The sequence below is a fragment of the Diceros bicornis genome, chromosome 10 (genome assembly GCF_020826845.1).
Source record: "Diceros bicornis minor isolate mBicDic1 chromosome 10, mDicBic1.mat.cur, whole genome shotgun sequence".
In the NCBI taxonomy this organism is placed as follows: Eukaryota; Metazoa; Chordata; class Mammalia; order Perissodactyla; family Rhinocerotidae; genus Diceros; species Diceros bicornis.
Window position 1 is genome coordinate 4,891,485 of NC_080749.1, and position 17,474 is coordinate 4,908,958.

At 44.7% G+C, this 17,474-nt stretch overlaps 1 protein-coding gene across 14 annotated transcripts in view; it reads left to right on the forward strand.

Annotated features, from left to right (window-relative positions):
- The first annotated feature begins 7,873 nt into the window (after positions 1-7,873).
- The window catches only part of SAP130 (Sin3A associated protein 130), a 79,678-nt gene continuing 70,077 nt past the window's right edge, over positions 7,874-17,474 (forward strand). For 8 of the 14 annotated variants that reach the window (XM_058548726.1, XM_058548728.1, XM_058548734.1 and 5 more), the window contains exons 1-3: positions 8,680-8,793; positions 9,589-9,706; positions 17,122-17,357. In XM_058548726.1, coding sequence (XP_058404709.1) covers positions 8,722-8,793; positions 9,589-9,706; positions 17,122-17,357 — 426 coding nt within the window. In that variant the 5' untranslated portion in view covers positions 8,680-8,721. The other 6 variants (XM_058548737.1, XM_058548739.1, XM_058548729.1 and 3 more) reach the window with 4 other exon arrangements.

Genomic DNA, 17,474 nt, shown 5'->3' on the forward strand with positions numbered 1-17,474 from the left:
GCAGGTGCTTTGTCTCAAGACCAGCTTCCTGGAAAAAGAGGCCCAGGAACAAAGGTCTTTGAGCTGGATGGCCCAACCTATTGTGAGAGAAAGTCAGGTGACTTCGAGATATGTGGATCAAGGCAGGGAAAATGGCCTGGGTAGGTCTGGCAGGCCACCTGTGCTTTTCCCTATTCCAGATCCAAGAGAGGTTGCAATGGCCGCTAAGTCTATTTGTGGATCACCTTCTTCCTGAAGGGGCTAGACACCAACTCAAGGCTTTGCCGACCAAAGGTATGGTCAGAGAAGTAACGAGGCATTGCGGAACTCCAGGAATTTGCCCAACAAAGCCTGGCGGGAGGGGTGAGGCAGGCCTGGAGCAAGTTTCTGCACCTGGAGAGAATGCCCAGTGGACTCTTATAGGACCTGCCTCCTTGTGGTGGGAGGAAGGGAGGTAGAGTATGTGTCCCAACTGTTCAGAGGGCCTGAGGCCACAACGCCGCCACGAGTCAAAGGGGCCTAGCTGAGCATCTCAAAAGGCCCCTGGAGTCTGCAGAGGGCCCAGGGCCAGGGAGTGTCTGTGAGATCTGGCTTGCCTGGCTGAGCCCCAGTGCTGCTTGCCTTCCCACTCATGTGTGGCTGGCACTCTGTGTGGTGAGCTCCGACAGCCCAGTCTCTTCCTGCCTCGTGGAGACTCCCCAGGTCCAGGGCTCCTGCTCTGCCCCACGGCTCTCTCCTCAGGAGCAGCCTTGCTTTCACTCTCAGGCTCAATCTACCTGGATGCCTCCAGGGATCTGACCTGCTCCATCTGCCTTGTGTCAGCCTGTAGGCAGGCTCTGCCAATGTGGCTTACCAGGACATGAACTCCTGGTGTGACCAGGCACCTTAAAAAGAGGAAGTGTCTGGCCCAGTAGGAGACAGTTGACTAGAAGCAGAGTTGGGATAGAAATCAGGTCCCCTGACTCTCAGGGATTAATCAGATGTGTAGTATGGTATATAGAATAATGGCCCAGCAAAGATGCCCTCACTCTAATCCCTGGAAACTTACATGGCAAAAGGAAATTTGCAGATGTAATTAAGTGTATGGACCTTGAGATGGGGAGAGTATTCTGGATTAGCCAAGTGGGCCCAGTTTAATCACATGAGTCCTTAAAAGTAGAGAACATTTCCTGGCTTGGTCAGAGAGATGAGACAGAAGAAGAGATTCAAAACATGAGAGGGACTCGACCTGTATTGCTGGCTTTAAAGATGGAGGACGGGGGCAAGACCCAAGAAATGTGGGTGGCCTCCAGAAGCTGGGAACAGCCCTCAGCTGACAGCAGCAGGAAAACAAAGATCTCAGTCCTACAACCACAAGGAACTGAATTCTGCCAACAACCAAAGGAGCAAGGAAATGGATTCTCCTCTGGATCCTCCCGAAGGGAAAGCAGCCCAACTGATACCTGCTGAGATTCGCACTGGACCAATGACCTGCAGAACAGTAAAATATTAAATGTGGGTTCTTTAAGCTTGTGGTAATTTGTTATAACAGCAGTAGGAAACTAATTCAGATACATACTGGAGAGCCCACAGAACCAAGGGAAGAGCCCAAGGAGCAGACTCCAGCAAGGGCAGGCGCCCAGGCATTGCTGGCATCCTGTGTGCCAGAACTTTGAGGGGCTGCCCTGGGGCTGACTGCTCCATACACGTTCAGTCTCTGCATATCTTCACACAGGTTTTCAGTTCCTGGGAGGGGACTCATTTTCCCTGCAGGGGCCCACACCCATTCCTGTAGTCAGGGGACAGGGCCATGTGATTGTCATCATTACACTCCGGGTAGTGGAGACAAGGAGCTCCTAAAAGGAAGGCCAGTTGCTCACTACAGTGTTCACAGTTCACAGTTCTTCCATAAAAAACATTTGAACAACAGTTCTTCACTGAGATTTCTATGACCACACGGGCCTGGGAGTAAAAATATTGCCATAATAATAGTCACAAATTATTAGTTCTCTGACTCTGCCTCCAGCCCTCTGCAGGGAAGTTTTATTGTATTTATGTAATGCACCCTGAGGGTGGTGATGGGTCTGTTTTGTTGGGCTCTGCATAGCTAGCCTCTGTGGAGTGCCTGTCACACAGGCTATTGATGAAGTGAGTGGCCTGTTCTTCCTGTCTGCTCCATGGGACGTGTGCCATTGTTTTCTCCTCTGGCTGCTGGGTTGATCTCTTCTGTCCCTGCTGATACCACAGACAGGAACCTAGCCTTTGATGGGGGCACACTCAGCTCTGCTGCTGGCAGCCACTGCCAGATCTATGGGTTGGGGTCCAGGACACTGGGACACTGCTTTTAAGGACACTGCTTTTAAGGACCCAGCAATTCCAGGACACTGGCATTTATTACCATGGAAACTACTCAGCTCTGTTAGTGGTTCCTTGACATCTCAACTTCCCATAGAGGCTGAAGTGAAAGAACTTGCTGTCTTTCGTATTTCTCTCTATTCTTTGGGTGAGTTCTATGCAAATACCACCGGTTGCCTATTGAATAGCCAATCTTCCCTTCTTTCTTAGAAATGGTATCTTCAATTTTTAGCTAGATACATTGCTGTAAAAACTCACATTCCCTAGCCTCCCTTGCAGCACAGTGTCTGTGCTCTGGCCATTGAGATATAAGTGGCATAGTCCTGTGCAGCTTCTAATGAATGTCTTTAAAGGGAAGAGATGGGGCCTTCTTTGCTCCTTACTCCTGGCTAGAGTGCAGATGTAACAGTGTGGTATAATAAATAATTTGTCTGGTCTTTGTGCTGGGTTCCTGGCATCAAGCTTCAAAAATCTTTGGGATTTCCTGGGTGACAGGAGTGTCCTTGTTATGCTAATGAGGTGACTCCATGTGGGCCTCTAGATAGCTTTAGAATGGGGGTAGAGGTTAGAGACTTTCAGCTGCCTAACCTCCTGGGATGGACAGGGGGCTGGAGATTGAGTTCAATCATGAGGCCAATCATTTAATTCATCATGCCTACATGGTGAAACCCCAATAAAGACTCTGGACACTGAAGTTCAGAGGAGCTTCCTGGTTGGTGAATACACTGATGTGCTGGGAGGGCAACACCCTATGAGTATCCTTTATAACAAAACTATAACGAATATAAGTATAGTGCTTTCCTGAATTCTGTGAGTCATTCTAACAAACTATGGAACAAATTCACAGGAACCCCCAAATTTGTAGCCAGTCAGTTCAAAGTGTGGGTGGCCTAGCGACCCCCTGAGACTTGAGGCTGACATCTGAAGTGAGAGGAGGCTTGTGGAGGACTCTTCCCTCAACTTGTGGGGCCTGCACTAACTGGATGGTTAGTGTCAGAACTGAATTGCAGACCACTCAGCACTAGACCAGTTGAGGTGGAAATGGAGTAGATGGCTAGAGCTGGTGCTGCTGACTTGGATCATGAGGCAGCAGATGAAATTCGGCAGAGCAGAAGATAGTAATCTGGATCCTTATAGATTGTGCAGCCACCATATCAACTCTGCATTGCCTGCCTTCAGACTTCAAACTTTAACTTGACAGCTTTTGGCTGCCACAATCAGACTCACTCAAGTTAACGTGAATTTATGAAAAGTTATGCATGGCTTTAAAGAAGATGGATGTTCGCTCCATCTCGTGAAGAGTAGGCTGTAGATGAAGATCCATGAGGCTCCTGGTCAGCTCCAGAGACTGAATCAACTGATTGCTCTGGCTTACTAGGACATATTTGTCCATCTCTCACCCACTGCCTGGTGAATTGGTCCCTCCCTGTTTCCACTTCTACAGACTGCCCTGACTGCCAGTTTTCCCTGGGAACTCCATGCTGCACTTTTCTGTCTTACAGCTTCAGCCTACTCCTGGCTCAGCTTTCTTATGGCTTTCGTGGGGCTTAGGCTTTTCAGGTCCTGCTCCTTCTAATCTCTCTACATCACTTTCAAATTCTGGAGAGAATTTAGAAGGTTGGTTAATTGCATTCCTTCTAGTGCAAACAAAACTTTCCTTCCAGACAGCCCATAGAATAGCTGCCCTAAGATCAGATGCCATCCTACTCTTGGTGTGTTAGTTAGCTTTTGCTGCATAACAAATCACCACAAACTTAGCACCTTAGAACAACACATATTTATTATCTCACAGTTTCTGTGGGTCAGGAGTCCAGGCATGTCTTAGCTTGGTCCTCTGCTCAGGGTCTTTCAGGCTGCAAGTAAGGTATCAGCTGGACTAGTTCTCATCTAAAAGCTCAAATAAGGAAGAATCAGCTTCCAAGCTCACTCAGGTTGATGGCAGAATTCATTTTCTTTCTTTTTTCTTTTTTTGCGAGGAAGATTAGCCCTGAGCTAACATCTGTTGCCAATCCTCCTCTTTTTGCTGAGGAAGATTGGCCCTAGGCTAACATCCATGCCCATCTTCCTCTACTCTATACGGGACCCGCCACAGCATGGCTTGACAAGTGGTGCATTGGTGCGCACCCGGTATCCAAACCTGTGAACCCCAGGCTGCCAAAGTGGAGTGTGTGAACTTTGCTGCATCACCTGGCCAGCCCCAGCATTCATTTTCTTGGTGTGTAGGACTGAGGGTGCAGCCTCTTGCAGGTGTTTGCCTGGAGGCCACCCTCAAGGTTGCTTGCATTTCCTACAGGTCATCTGCAGTTCCTTGCCATGTGAGCCACATGGCTGCTTCATCAGGCCAGCTAGGAGAGTCTCTAGAGCAAATGTGGCAGCAAGACAGTCTTATGTAATGTAACATTGTCAAGGAAGTGACATCCCATCACCTTTGCCATATTCTATTGGTTAGAAGAAAATCACAGGTCCTGCCCACACTCAAGACAAAGGAATTATAAAAGGGGCATGAACACCAGGAAAGGGATCACGAGGGGTCATCCTAGGGTCTGTCTACTACACGTAGCACAAGTGCATTTGGGGACAGTAGTACAGAATGTGATGCCCAGAGGAGACAAATGCTGAGTTTGGCCTGGGTAATAAACAGATGAAGTTTATAAAAACAATGGATGTAAGCAAGTTCAAAGCTTCATTTAATCTATACAATAAGACTGAGATAAGCAACGGTATTCTCATTTCACAGATGAATGAACTGCAAGGGACTAGATTTCCTTGGCTGGGGAGTTAGGACAAGGGGAGTATCTTGACTTAGAACCACAGAGTCAGTATCATTAGACTCCCCCAGGCTCTGACAGAGTGAGAACCATCTGGGTCCAGTGGCAGAGGCCCACTAGAGCTTCACCAACACTTGCAAACCACCTGCTGACATTTGACTGACCACCACAAGACACTTGCACTGAGAACCTGTCCTCTTTGTTGGCAGAGGGCAGTCATTATTTGCCTTTCTGTAGATAACCACCCACAGATGTGGTGCCTGTTGGTGTTTTTGCTCAATCCATCCAAACTATCTTGTGTGGACAATATCATTTTCAAGAACCCAAGATAGTAATAAGCCCCTGAAACTGGAAGGAGGCTTGAATACCGGAGAAGTGTGGAAGGTTCAGCCGAGCCGGGGCACAAGGAAGCTGTCTTCAGCACACCAAGCTCAGTGAACGCAAATTCTAAGCCCTAGCAACACAATCATGGGTGAAACATCTATTTTCCTTCAAGTGTGCACAATGGGAGGGACTAGACATGAGTGAATAAAGCAGCAGAAATTGTCTATAATAACTCATGAAAACTCAGATTTCATCCATGTGCTATGACGTGTTTGTGATTATACTAACCAAACATTTATTGATCCTTCCTGTTGATGAGAGATAGAAAGATGAGTAATTTCTCTCTCTGCCTACTCCAGGAGGAATACAGAGTAGGCAGATTAGTGCTATAATAGAGGTACTGAAAAGTTTCATGGAAGTATCGTATAGGGTAGGAGTAAGGAGAGGAATTCAAGGAAAGCTTCTTGGGGAATATAATTTTCTTTCCAGTTAGGCATTGTAGAACTGGCAGAACTCTACTAGATGATTGCTGAAGGCTGAGACCTTATAGAAGGCAGATCAGGCTTGAGTAAAACCCTGGAAGCCAAATCGTGCGGAGAACAGGTGGAAATTATTGTTGAGAGAGTATCCAGGGTTTAGAGAGGTAAGAGGGACTAAATTATTAAGGCCTTTGAATATTGGGTTTAGCGGTTTAGAATATATTCTGAAGTCACTGGAACACCGTGGATAGGAAGAACAGACTCAGATTAATGCTTTAGAAAAAGAACTCTGTGGAGGACAGACCTGGGTAGGAAGAGATTGGAGTGCAGGCAGAGCTGCTGTAATCCAGATAAAAAATAAAGAAGGCTTGAGCCAAGGCTATGGAAGTGACTGGAAAAGGCATACAGAGGGTACATATAGTGACTTTGGGAGATGGAGGAGTGGAAAACAACAAGAATAAAACCAAAGGCAGAGAGGATGGTGATGCCATTAACCAAACCAGAAATCAGGGGGTGTACATAGGTGAGGCAAATCAATAAAGGTGTTCACTATGTTACGTTTCAGGGGCTTGTAAGACATATATGTGGAACTGCAGGTGTACAACTCAGAGAGGTCACCGTGTAGATAAAATTTTGAGTCATCTTCAAGAATGATATTTGAAACTATGAGAAGGCATTAAACCAGTTATGAAGACAAGATAGCATTAAAAGAGAGTTGGAGCCTTGGAGAATGCTTTGTGAGAAAGAGGATATATAATGGAGCTTGACATGGATAGAAGCAGAACCAGGAGAGGGTGCGGTTATAGAAGCCAACGCAGGAACGTTTTAGGGAGAAATTACCGTCAATAAGCTAGACAAGACGAGAACGAAGCTAGGACCACTTGGTGAAGTTGAGAAGGTCACCGGCAACATCCGGGGAGCAGTTTGAGAAGGGCGGCAGGAGCAGAATCCAACAAGGGGCAGAAACTGCCCAAGGAGAGAGAAGGCTAAAGTATATCACATCAGTTACTTTTAGAATAAATTTTATAAGGGAAGAAAGTGAGCAAGGAAAGTGGCTTGAGGAAGGACGGAGGGTATATGAGGCTTATCCTTGTTGCCATGAGCTACTCTCTTCCTAGCAAGCAGTTACCTTACACAGCCGTGCACGATAAGAAAAACGGATTTGAGCCCCATTTACTTCTTAATAACAAAACTACAGGCCTAAATTACCACCTGGGAAGGGAGGAGGAGGACTAATCTCTACTATCAGATCCAAATTTTGCTTCAGCGGCTTTGGCTAAGACTTCTACAGGTGTATAAACTCCAACCCTTCACCCCAAACAAAACAACGCCATCCCCCTTCTCTTCTTCGTAATCTGGAAAAACCGAGCAAGCGCACAGTGCCCGAGTCCAGTGCCAGGAGCCCCTCTCGGCGCCGGCCTGCTTTAACCAGAGGGCACACAGCCCCGTGGCGGCGCGCCCGCCGCAAACCCGACAGAGGTGCTCCAGTTCAGCGCACCCGACCCTTCCACGACGCTTAGGCTCTGCTGGCCGTGGCCTTCGCGGGCGACATCAAGTCCCACTCGCGGCGCGGGGCAGCGACCACTGTCAGGAAAACCCTTGGCCCTGCTGCAGCCTCTGCGGCCCACTGCACTCAGCCTCCATTACCCTTTCCGCGCCGCACCTCCCTCGGGAAAATGAAACCTAGTGCTGTCAGCTGAGGCTAAAGGGTGGGAGCCACTACCTCATTACCAGGCAAAAAGAAAAGGCAGGACCGCCACGGGACAGCAGAGGGGTGTGTACCCCAGCCAGGTCGCCTAGAGGCCCCGCCCAGGCCCGCATCAGGGACTACATTTCCCAGAGTCTCCCGCGGCCCCGGGGGCAGGCCCGTCCGCTCTGGCGCTCTCACTGGGCGGTGACAGGCTTCCCCGGAGGGGGGCGGGGCCTACCCCAGCCAATAGGCGACAGGCTCGTTACGGCGGCGGAAGCAGCGGCACTGGACTGAGGGGTGGGGGGCAGAGTGCTCTCGCCCCGGCGGCGGTGGCGGGTCGGGAGGCCGAGGACGTCACCGGCACAGGCGTGGAGGGCACAGGAACGAGCTCGAGGCGGCGCGGCGGCCACTCGGCGCAGCACCCAGGTAATGGCGGGACGGGCGCCGGAGGGGAGGGGAGCGGAGGGGAGGAGACGAGGGGGCGGGGCGGGCGAGCCGGGCTGCAGCGTCCGTCCCGCTGCGCGTCCCCGGGGAAGGGCAGCGGTGCCGCGTCTCCTGCGCTCGGACCTGGCTCTTTCGCGAGCTGCGCGCGGCAGTTGGGCCGGCGGCAGGAGCAGGGTGTCCTGCGGCCAGGAAGGGAGAGGCGCCGGGAGGGGTGGCTGATTCGGGCGTGGGGGCGTGGCGGGCGTGGGCCTTGGCGGGGAAGCGGGGCGGTGCAGGCAGGCGGCCGGCCCAGGGAGTTTGGCTTCTGGAGCAGTTTAAAGTGACTCTCCACATCCGGGCCCTGCGCCCGCCGCTTTCAGACCCCGGCCGAGGCGGGGCCTCCCCGCTGCCCGCCCCCCGCGCCGGGGGCGCTTGTCTCCCTCTGCCATTGGCCCGCCCTTGAGGGGTTTGGGCCGCCCCGCGGAGGCTCGCGCCTGATTAGCTGGCCGTCGGCGGGAGGGTGGGGCGGGCTCAGAACGCGCAGGCCGCAGTGGATTGGTGCGGGTCCTCGAGTGACGCGCCCGGCGTGGGGCCAATAGGCGGGCGGGGGAGGTGAGGCAGGTTCGGGGGAAGAGGGCTGGAGCGGAGCGGCGCCGGGGCGAGCGGGCCGGCGGGCTCCGGCACGAGTCCACCCCGCGACCCCGAGCCCAGCACTGCCACCGAGATGAGCCCTCCGCGGCACCCGCAGCCCGGCGAGATGGAAGCGGGAGGTGCGGGCGGCGGGCGGCGGCTGCAGGTAAAGAGGCACGCTGCCTGTCCAGGGGCTCCGAGAACGCCTGCCCGCCCCTCCCCGGAGACGGAGGCTCAGAAGCCCGGAGTGTCTGGAAAGCTGTGTGCTCCGATGTCAGCGGTGGGCTGCGAGGTGGGGGTGGGGTCGTGGGCGAATCGGGGATATCGACAGAGCTTGGCTCCCGAGGAAAACGTGGGGGTCGATTTTAGAGAGGGTGGTGAAGGTCTCGGGTCCTTCTGGCTCGGTGGGGGGTCTGTGAAAAAAGGTGGCGGGGAAGGAAACTCTAAATGGATGCCTGTGGAGAAAAGCATTTGAGAATTGCTTTTGGATCAGCTCTTGATGTAAGGTTTTTTAGGACAGGGCATCTCCCTTCCCATTCCTTCTTTGACATACTGATGACAGTTCTGTTCACTTTGGTGAAAGGCATAAGTCTTTGGAAGGGACGTGCCGTTTTCCGTAAAACTTTGTTACATAGATACATAGGTATTGTGTTAATACCTGTCGTGTGGTGGTTGTACAGGATTCAATGTCGATATTTAGTGTGGCATTCCACAAGTATTTATGGAGGGTCAGAGTATCCCCAACACCACGGAAACGATTTTACTGTTAATTGAACCTATGTACATCAGAAATTTACAGAATTTAGGCTTTTGCTGCACCGTATATTGATCACAAGTAATTGTTTTGGATAAGTGATGCTGCATTTGCTTTTCTAAGCGACGAACTAAAGATGTTTTAATTTCGCATTATTGATTCTAATCTCAGAAACCGGTAATAACCATATGACTGTATGCATTGCAGGTGGAAATGAGTTCTCAACAGTTTCCCCGGTTAGGAACCCCTTCCACTGGACTAAGCCAGGCACCTTCACAGATTGCAAACAGTGGTTCTGCAGGATTGATAAACCCAGCTGCTACAGGTGAGATGAGTGATATTCTGTATTGCTTCCTGCTTTAAAAATATTGCCAGTTTTCTAATTTAAAAATTGGCAAATGCCTCGTGGGATTTTGGTAAATACTAGGTTATTGAATTTGAAGAAAGGATATATTACAATTCTAATTTAAACAAGGCTTTTTCCTCCTATATTAACCACTTCATTCACATGTAGTAGAGTCTACAGGAAACTTACAGTAAAGCATGCCCCCAAGAACTAGTTTTTAAATGTGTTGTGTTCTTCTTTAATTGAGGTCCAGAGATATAATAATAGTGCCGTGAGGGAGCCCAAAGGTGCATAAGGCATAGGTCTTGCCTTTTAGAGCTCACTATCTAGGAAAAGAGGTTAAAAAAAAAAGTGTATATACAGCTTGGTTTTTAGTTGTATACCCTTTGAGTGCTATAGATCAGTGGTCCTTAGTGGGGGATGATTTTGCCTCCCAGGGAATATTTGGTAATGTCTGGATACATTTTTGATTGTCACAGCTAGGGAGTGCTATTGGCATCTGATATTTGGAGGCCAGAGATGCTGCTAAACATCCTGCAGTGTGCGAGACGGCACCCCATAACAAAATATTGAGGAACTCCTTCAAATGCTCTCTATGTTATATATAGGAAGTAAAAAGATGGCATTTCAAAGTGAAGTAAAGTACTCCTTTTTTTTCACTGCTTGATTTCTGTGTTATCATGGGAAATGGTACCACCGTGTACTGGTTGCTCAGACTAGGAACTCAGGCGTCATCTTTAATTCCTCTGCCTTTGTCTCTTACCTATGAGCTGTGGCCTTTTGTCTAATGTTTCAGCCTCATTTTCTATTGCTTTGCCTCCCTCCTGCCTACTTAGTTTTTGTTACAAGTTTATTTTAGTTCTCTTTAGACTTGAAGTAACTTTAAGTACTACTTTTTGCTTCCTGCTTAATAGTAGCTACTCATTTTCTGAATGAATGATAAAAAGTTCCCAGTTTTCTTGACTTTGGGACTTTATACTTTATTCTGTTCCTTTTGCCACATCTTTCTTCTTCCTTTCCACTCACTTATCTGGCTATTTCCTGTTCTTCCTTGAGGTTTCATCTCAGATGTCACTTTTTCTGGGATGTCTTTGCTGACTCCATCATCTACAACACTTCAGGTTAGGACCTCCTCTTAGAATGAAGGCAGGGACCATGTGTGTCTCGTGCACTTGTATGTGCTATATTTGCTGCAGTGTAGGGCACAAAGTAGTGATCAACAGGTTCCTGTAGAGCCACTTAAAGTTCTTGATCCTTAACAAATACTTTTTTTTTTTTTTTTTTTTTTGTGAGGAGATCAGCCCTGAGCTAACATCCGCCAATCCTCCTCTTTTTTTTGCTGAGGAAGACGGCCCTGGGCTAACATCGGTGCCTATCTTCCTCCACTTTATATGGGACGCCGCCACAGCATGGCTTACCAAGCAGTGCGTCGGTGCGCGCCCGGGATCCGAACCAGCGAACCCCGGGCCGCCGCAGCGGAGCGCGCGCACTTAACCGCTTGCGCCACCGGGCCGGCCCCTTAACAAATACTTTTGACAATGTTTTGTCTTTGGTATAAATTCACAGCAGAATAATTTGAAGGAGTATAACTAAGGAGAATGTTTTTGAACGTCTATTTGCAAGAAATTATACTACTTATTAAAAATGGTGTCAATTAGCAATAATTGCTCTCAGATTTTCTTGAGAAGGAAATCATTGACTTACACCAAAATTGTCTATAATTTTACTTCTGAATAGTGTGTATCTTCTTTCCTTCAATTGCTCTTAAAAAAGAACTTAAAAGTTTCCCTGGAGTAGAGCAATTTCCTATTGCTCTTATCAGAAGAAGTAATTTGGAATCCTAAGCATATCAGGATTTCAACTACCTATCAAAGTTCAGAAATATAGATTATAGCCAGTTTTCTTAACTACTGCTTCAAGATTCTTTTCTGGTAAAAATAAAGTGAAAGACCTCCAAATGTCTGGAAGGAAGTGATAAATGGTTACAAAAAGAGCTTAATGGGAAATGGTTAATACATTATATCTTAATGAAATTGTCAAAAATCAAAGTATTCTTGGACAAATAGGTTTGGGAGAAAGTTATAAAATTGTCCATCCCTCAAAAATTTAATTAGGGGAAACTCTGGACAATGAAGAAGATTAAAAATTGATAATTGAAAAACAGAAGTAAAACTGTCTTTATTCACAAACAACATGATCATGTATGCAGAAAATCCTAAAGAATGTTTTTAAAAAGCTGTTAGAATAAGTGAAATAAGTAAAAGTTGCAGGATAAAAGTTCAGTGTACAAAAATCAATTATATTTGTAAATACTAGCAATGAATAATGAAATTTTAAAAATATCATTTACAATAGCGTCCAAAAAAGAACCCCACAAAATACTTAGGGATACATTAAAATATATGTAAGACCTGGGGTTAGAAAACTATGTAAAACATTGCTGAGAGAAATTAAAGACCTAGGTAGATGAAAAGATCTATCATGTTTATGGATTGGAAAACAGTATTTTTAAGATATCAATACTACCCACAGGGATGTATAGATTCAAAGAAATCCTAATCACAATTCCATCAGTCCCTTTTGTAGAAATCGACATCCTAAATCTAAAATTTATGTGGAAACCAAAGGACCTAGAATAGCTAAAGCAATTTTGACTGAAAAAGAAGTTGGAGGACTCCACTACCTTACTTCAAGACGTGCTATAAAGCTACACTAATCAAGACAGTGTGATATTGGCATAAAGACAGAAATAGAGATCATTGGAACAAAGTGGAGGATCCAGAAATAGACCCACACATTTAATGGTCAGTTGATTTTTGACAAAAGTACATAGGTAATTCAATAAGGAAAGGAGAGTCTTTTCAACAGTTTAGTGTTAGCACACCAGAATATCTGTATGGAAAAAAGGAACCTTGACCTTTACCTTCACATACACAAAAATTAACTCAAAGTGTATCATTATGGACCTAAATATAAAACTTAAAATTTCTTAAAGAAAACAGAAGACACTGTTTGAAACTTTGGGGTAAGCGAATATAGCTTAGGTCACAAAAAACGCTAATTATAAAAGAAGCAGTTGAGGGGGCCAGCCCAGTGGCATAGTGGTTGAGTTCGTGCGCTCCACTTTGGCGGTCCGGGGTTCACAGGTTTGGATCCTGGGCACGGACCTATGCAGCACTCATCAAGCCATCCTGTGGCGGTGTCCCATATACAAAATGGAGGAAGATGGGCACAGCTGTTAGCTCAGCGCCAATCTTCCTCCGCAAAAAGAGGAGGATTGGCAGCAGATGTTAGCTCATGGCCAATCTTTCTCACCAAAATAACCCAAATAAACAAAAAGAAGCAATTGATACATTTTACTTCATCAAAATGAAAAATGACTGCTCTTCAAAAGACCTCATTAACAAAATAAAAAGGCAAGCCACAGACTGAGAGAAGACATTTGCGGTAAATATATCTGCAAAGGACTTATATCCTGAATATATAAAGAACTCATGTTGTGGCCGGTCCGGTGGCGCAAGCAGTTAAGTGCGCGCTCTGCTGCAGTGGCCCAGGCTTCGCTGGTTCAGATCCCAGGCGTGCACCAACACACTGCTTGGCAAGCGTGCTGTGGCGGCGTCCCATATAAAGTGGTGGGCACGGATCTTAGCCCAGGGCCAGTCTTCCTCAGCGAATAAAAGAGGAGGATTGGCAGATGTTAGCTCAGGGCTGATCTCACAAAAAAAAAAAAAAAAAAAGAACTCATGTAACGCAATAATAAAAAGACAAGCAGCCTGATTTTTAAAAAACAGGCAAAATATTTGAATAGACACTTCACCAAAAACGCTATATAAATGCCAAATAAGCACATAAAAGATACTCAATGTGAATTCTCAGGACAATGCAAATTAAAACCGCAGTGAGAAACTACTATACATCAACTAGAATGACTAAAATTAAAAGACCAGTAATAAACAATTTTTGGTGTATTTGTAGAGCAAGTAGAACTCATACATTGTTGGTGGGAATGCAAAGTAGTCTAGCCACTTTGGAAGAAAGTTTGGCATTATCTTATGAAATCAAACATAAACTTAGCCATACAACCCAGCAGTCCCATTCCTAGGTATTTACCCAAGGTAAATGAAAATGTATGTCATACGTACAAAGACTTATACCTCACTGTTCATAGAAGCATTATTCGTGACAGCCAAAAACTGTAAACAATCCACATTTTATCAACTGGTGACTAGATAAGCAAGATTTGGTTTATCCATACAATGAAGACTATTTAGCGATAAAAAGGAACAAACTACCAGTCTACACAACAATGTGGATGAACCTCAAAAACATACTAAGAGAAAGAAGCCAGACACAAAGGACTACATATTGTATGATTCTATTTATGTGATATTCCAGAAAAGGCAAAGCTATAGTGATAGAAAGCAGATCAGTAGTTTCAAAGGAGTAGGAATGGGAGGGAGGAATTGACTGCAAAGGGCCATGAATGAACTTGTTAGAGTAATTGTTAACTGCGGTTAGAGTAATTGTGTTGTGGTTACAGTACTGTATATTTTTGTGAAAAGTATCTAATTTCATACAAAGAATTAATGGATTTTATATGTAAACTGTACTTCAGTAAAGCTGATTGATTAAAAAATGGACAAAAGATATGAACATACTACTTCACAAAGGAAGATATATGTGAATGGATGTGATCACATAAAAGCAGGTTCAACATAACTGGTCATCATGGAAATGCTAATGAAAACTACAATGTGATACCCACTACACACCCACTAGAATGTCTGTGTATCAAGAATTGGTGAGGATGAGGAGCATCTAGAACTCTTAATACACTGCTGGTGGGAACATATAATGATGCAGCCACTTTGGAAAGTACTTCAGCAGTTTCATACAAAGTTAAACATTTATTTACCATTTCACCGAGCCATTCTGCTGCTAGGTTGTTGGTGAGAACGTTTGTAAAAAAAAATTGAACTCTCTACTCTTAGAATAGCTATTTTATTCTATGTAAATTATACCTCAGTGAAGTGGTTTTAAAAATCAAAATTTTATGGGGGCCGGCCCAGCGGTGTAGTGGTCAAGTTCACACCTTCTGCTTCGGTGGCTCAGGGTTCCTCGGTTTGGATCCTGGACACCTACCTACTCACTGCTCATCAAGCCGTACTGAGGTGGCGTCCCACATACAGCAACTAGAAGGATGTACAACTATGACATATGACTATGTACTGGGGCTTTGGGGAGAAAAGAAAAAAAAAAACGACGAAGATTGGCAACAGATGTTAGCTCAGGGCCAATCTTTCTCAAAAAAAAAAAAAAAAATTTTAAAAAATCTGAATGACCTGGGAGAAAAGTCATTATATAGCAAAATATAAAATGTACATCAGTCTTTTTGCCCAGCACTTGTACTTTTAGAAATTTTTTCTTGAGGAGATCATTGAATAAGGACTCAAAGTATATATGAATATTTGTCCCCAAGTTGTTGATAATAGCAAAAATTGGGGAATAACCTAAAAGCCCATCAATGATATAATGACTAAAAAAGCGTATATGCTTTTTTACATATCTGTGAAGTGGAAGTCCGTTTAACATTTTGAAAATGATGCAGTATATATTCTATATTACTCAAAATTCCACTCCTACATATATATCCAATAGAATTGGTACAAATGTTCACTGAAAGACATGTACAAGAATATTACTAGCACTATTCATAAAAGCAAAAAACTGAAAACTAAATGCCTATTAGCAGTAAAATGGATGATGTGTGGTTTATTCACGCAATGCATACTATACTGAGAATGAAATGTCTACAGCTACGTGCAATAACATGGACGAATCTCATACCTACAAGTGATAGAGGCAAGACACAACAGGGTACAGTTGTTGTGAGTCTGTGTATGTAAAGTTCAGAAAGAGACAACAGTAATCTGTGGTGTCAGAATTAGGATAGTGATTGTACTTGGGAGGGAGAGCGACTGCAATTGGGCTGAACAAGGTTTCTGGGGAACCAGTCATGTTTTGCTTCTTAATCTGGGTGCTGGTTACTCAGGTATATTCCGTTTGTGCAAATCCACCGAGCTGTACAATTTACATTTGTGCACTTGTCTTTATGAAGGTTATAATTCAATAAAAAATTAAATAAATAAAAACCCGCTCCAAATTAGAGGCGAGAAGTGTGTGAGGGTTTTACCAAAATATTAAGTGTTGGTGCCTTTGAGGGATAGACTTTGGGGGCAACTTTACTTTCTTTATAGCTTTTCAAATAATTAAAATTTTTTACATAAGTATAATCTTTGTGTTCAGAAAAATAATGTTAATATTATTTTGGAAAAATGATAGAAAAGTATGAGTTAATATTTCTACAGACTCTCTTCTTTCATTACATTATTTTCTTGATTTTTTTAAACATTATTTTTAAATAGATTACATGTTTGCATGGTCCAAAATTCCAAAAGAAAAAGAATATACATAATGTAAGGTCTCTCTCCCATCCCTGTCCCCCAGTCATTCACATTCTTTCTTTCAAGCAAGCAAGATGCTTTTGGAGCTGTTCTATCCATATACAAATATAAGTGCATGTATGTTTATGTGTATTTTATTTACTTTTTCACCGTTCTATACCTTGCTTTTTTCACCTTTATATTTTCATATATTTTTTCATAATGTATATTATAGATTTTTCCATAAGAATACCTGAAAAACTTCTTTATTTTTGTAGTTGCATGGTAATCTTGTGGGAGTGTACCGTAATTTATATAGCCAGTCCCCTATTGATGGACATGTAGGTTTTTTGAGTTCCTTTACTAGTATAAAAAAACTGAAACAAATAACTTTGTACAGAAGTCATTTTACAAATATGCTGTGTATCTATAGGATACATTCCTGCAAGTGAAATTATTGAGTCTCAAAAGGCGCATGCTTTGTCATAACGACAGAGATTTCCATGTTCACTCTGGAGGGATTTGAACTGGAGAATTTGTTTTGAAAAATTATATGTTCTTGCACTTAATAACTATATTTAAATTATCTTTTTAATGTTAGGTTTTTATAACTTTTTACGTAAATATTTTAAATGAAATTGTTTTATATCTTGTATTGCGCATTCAGGTATTTGAGCTCAGTTTAGATTAGTTCTCAGGTCCTTTGTAGATAGGAGTGGGAAAGCCACAATATCCAAAAGAAGTTCTGTGTTCCACAGATGTGACTATTGGGTTAAATACCCATCAGGGGAATCTAATGCCCAAATTCTCTTTGTTAAGAAAATCTCACAAGGAAATGGTCAGTTTATCAACCCTAAAACTTGACTGCAAGGGCCATTCTTGTATGTGCTGTTATATTAATAAATATTGGAAGGATATGACATGCTCTTTCACTTTTACTGTCTTTACTAGTCAACGATGAATCTAGTCGAGATGCTGAAGTCACTGCCAGGGAGCACATGGGTTCCAGCAGCTCCCTACAGTCCCGGGAAGAGAAGCAAGAGCCTGTTGTGGTAAGGCCCTATCCACAGGTGCAGATGTTGTCTACACACCATGCTGTGGCATCGGGCACACCTGTCACAGTGACAGCCCCACCAGCACATCTGACGCCAGCAGTGCCACTCTCATTTTCGGAGGGACTTATGAAGGTAATGGAGAGGTTTAAAATTTCACATTGAACCGCAGCTAAAGACTGGCTAATGTTCCGGACAGTTTTCACGAAGTGTTAGGCTGTGTCCTAGGATCATAGTTTTTTCTTTTGACCT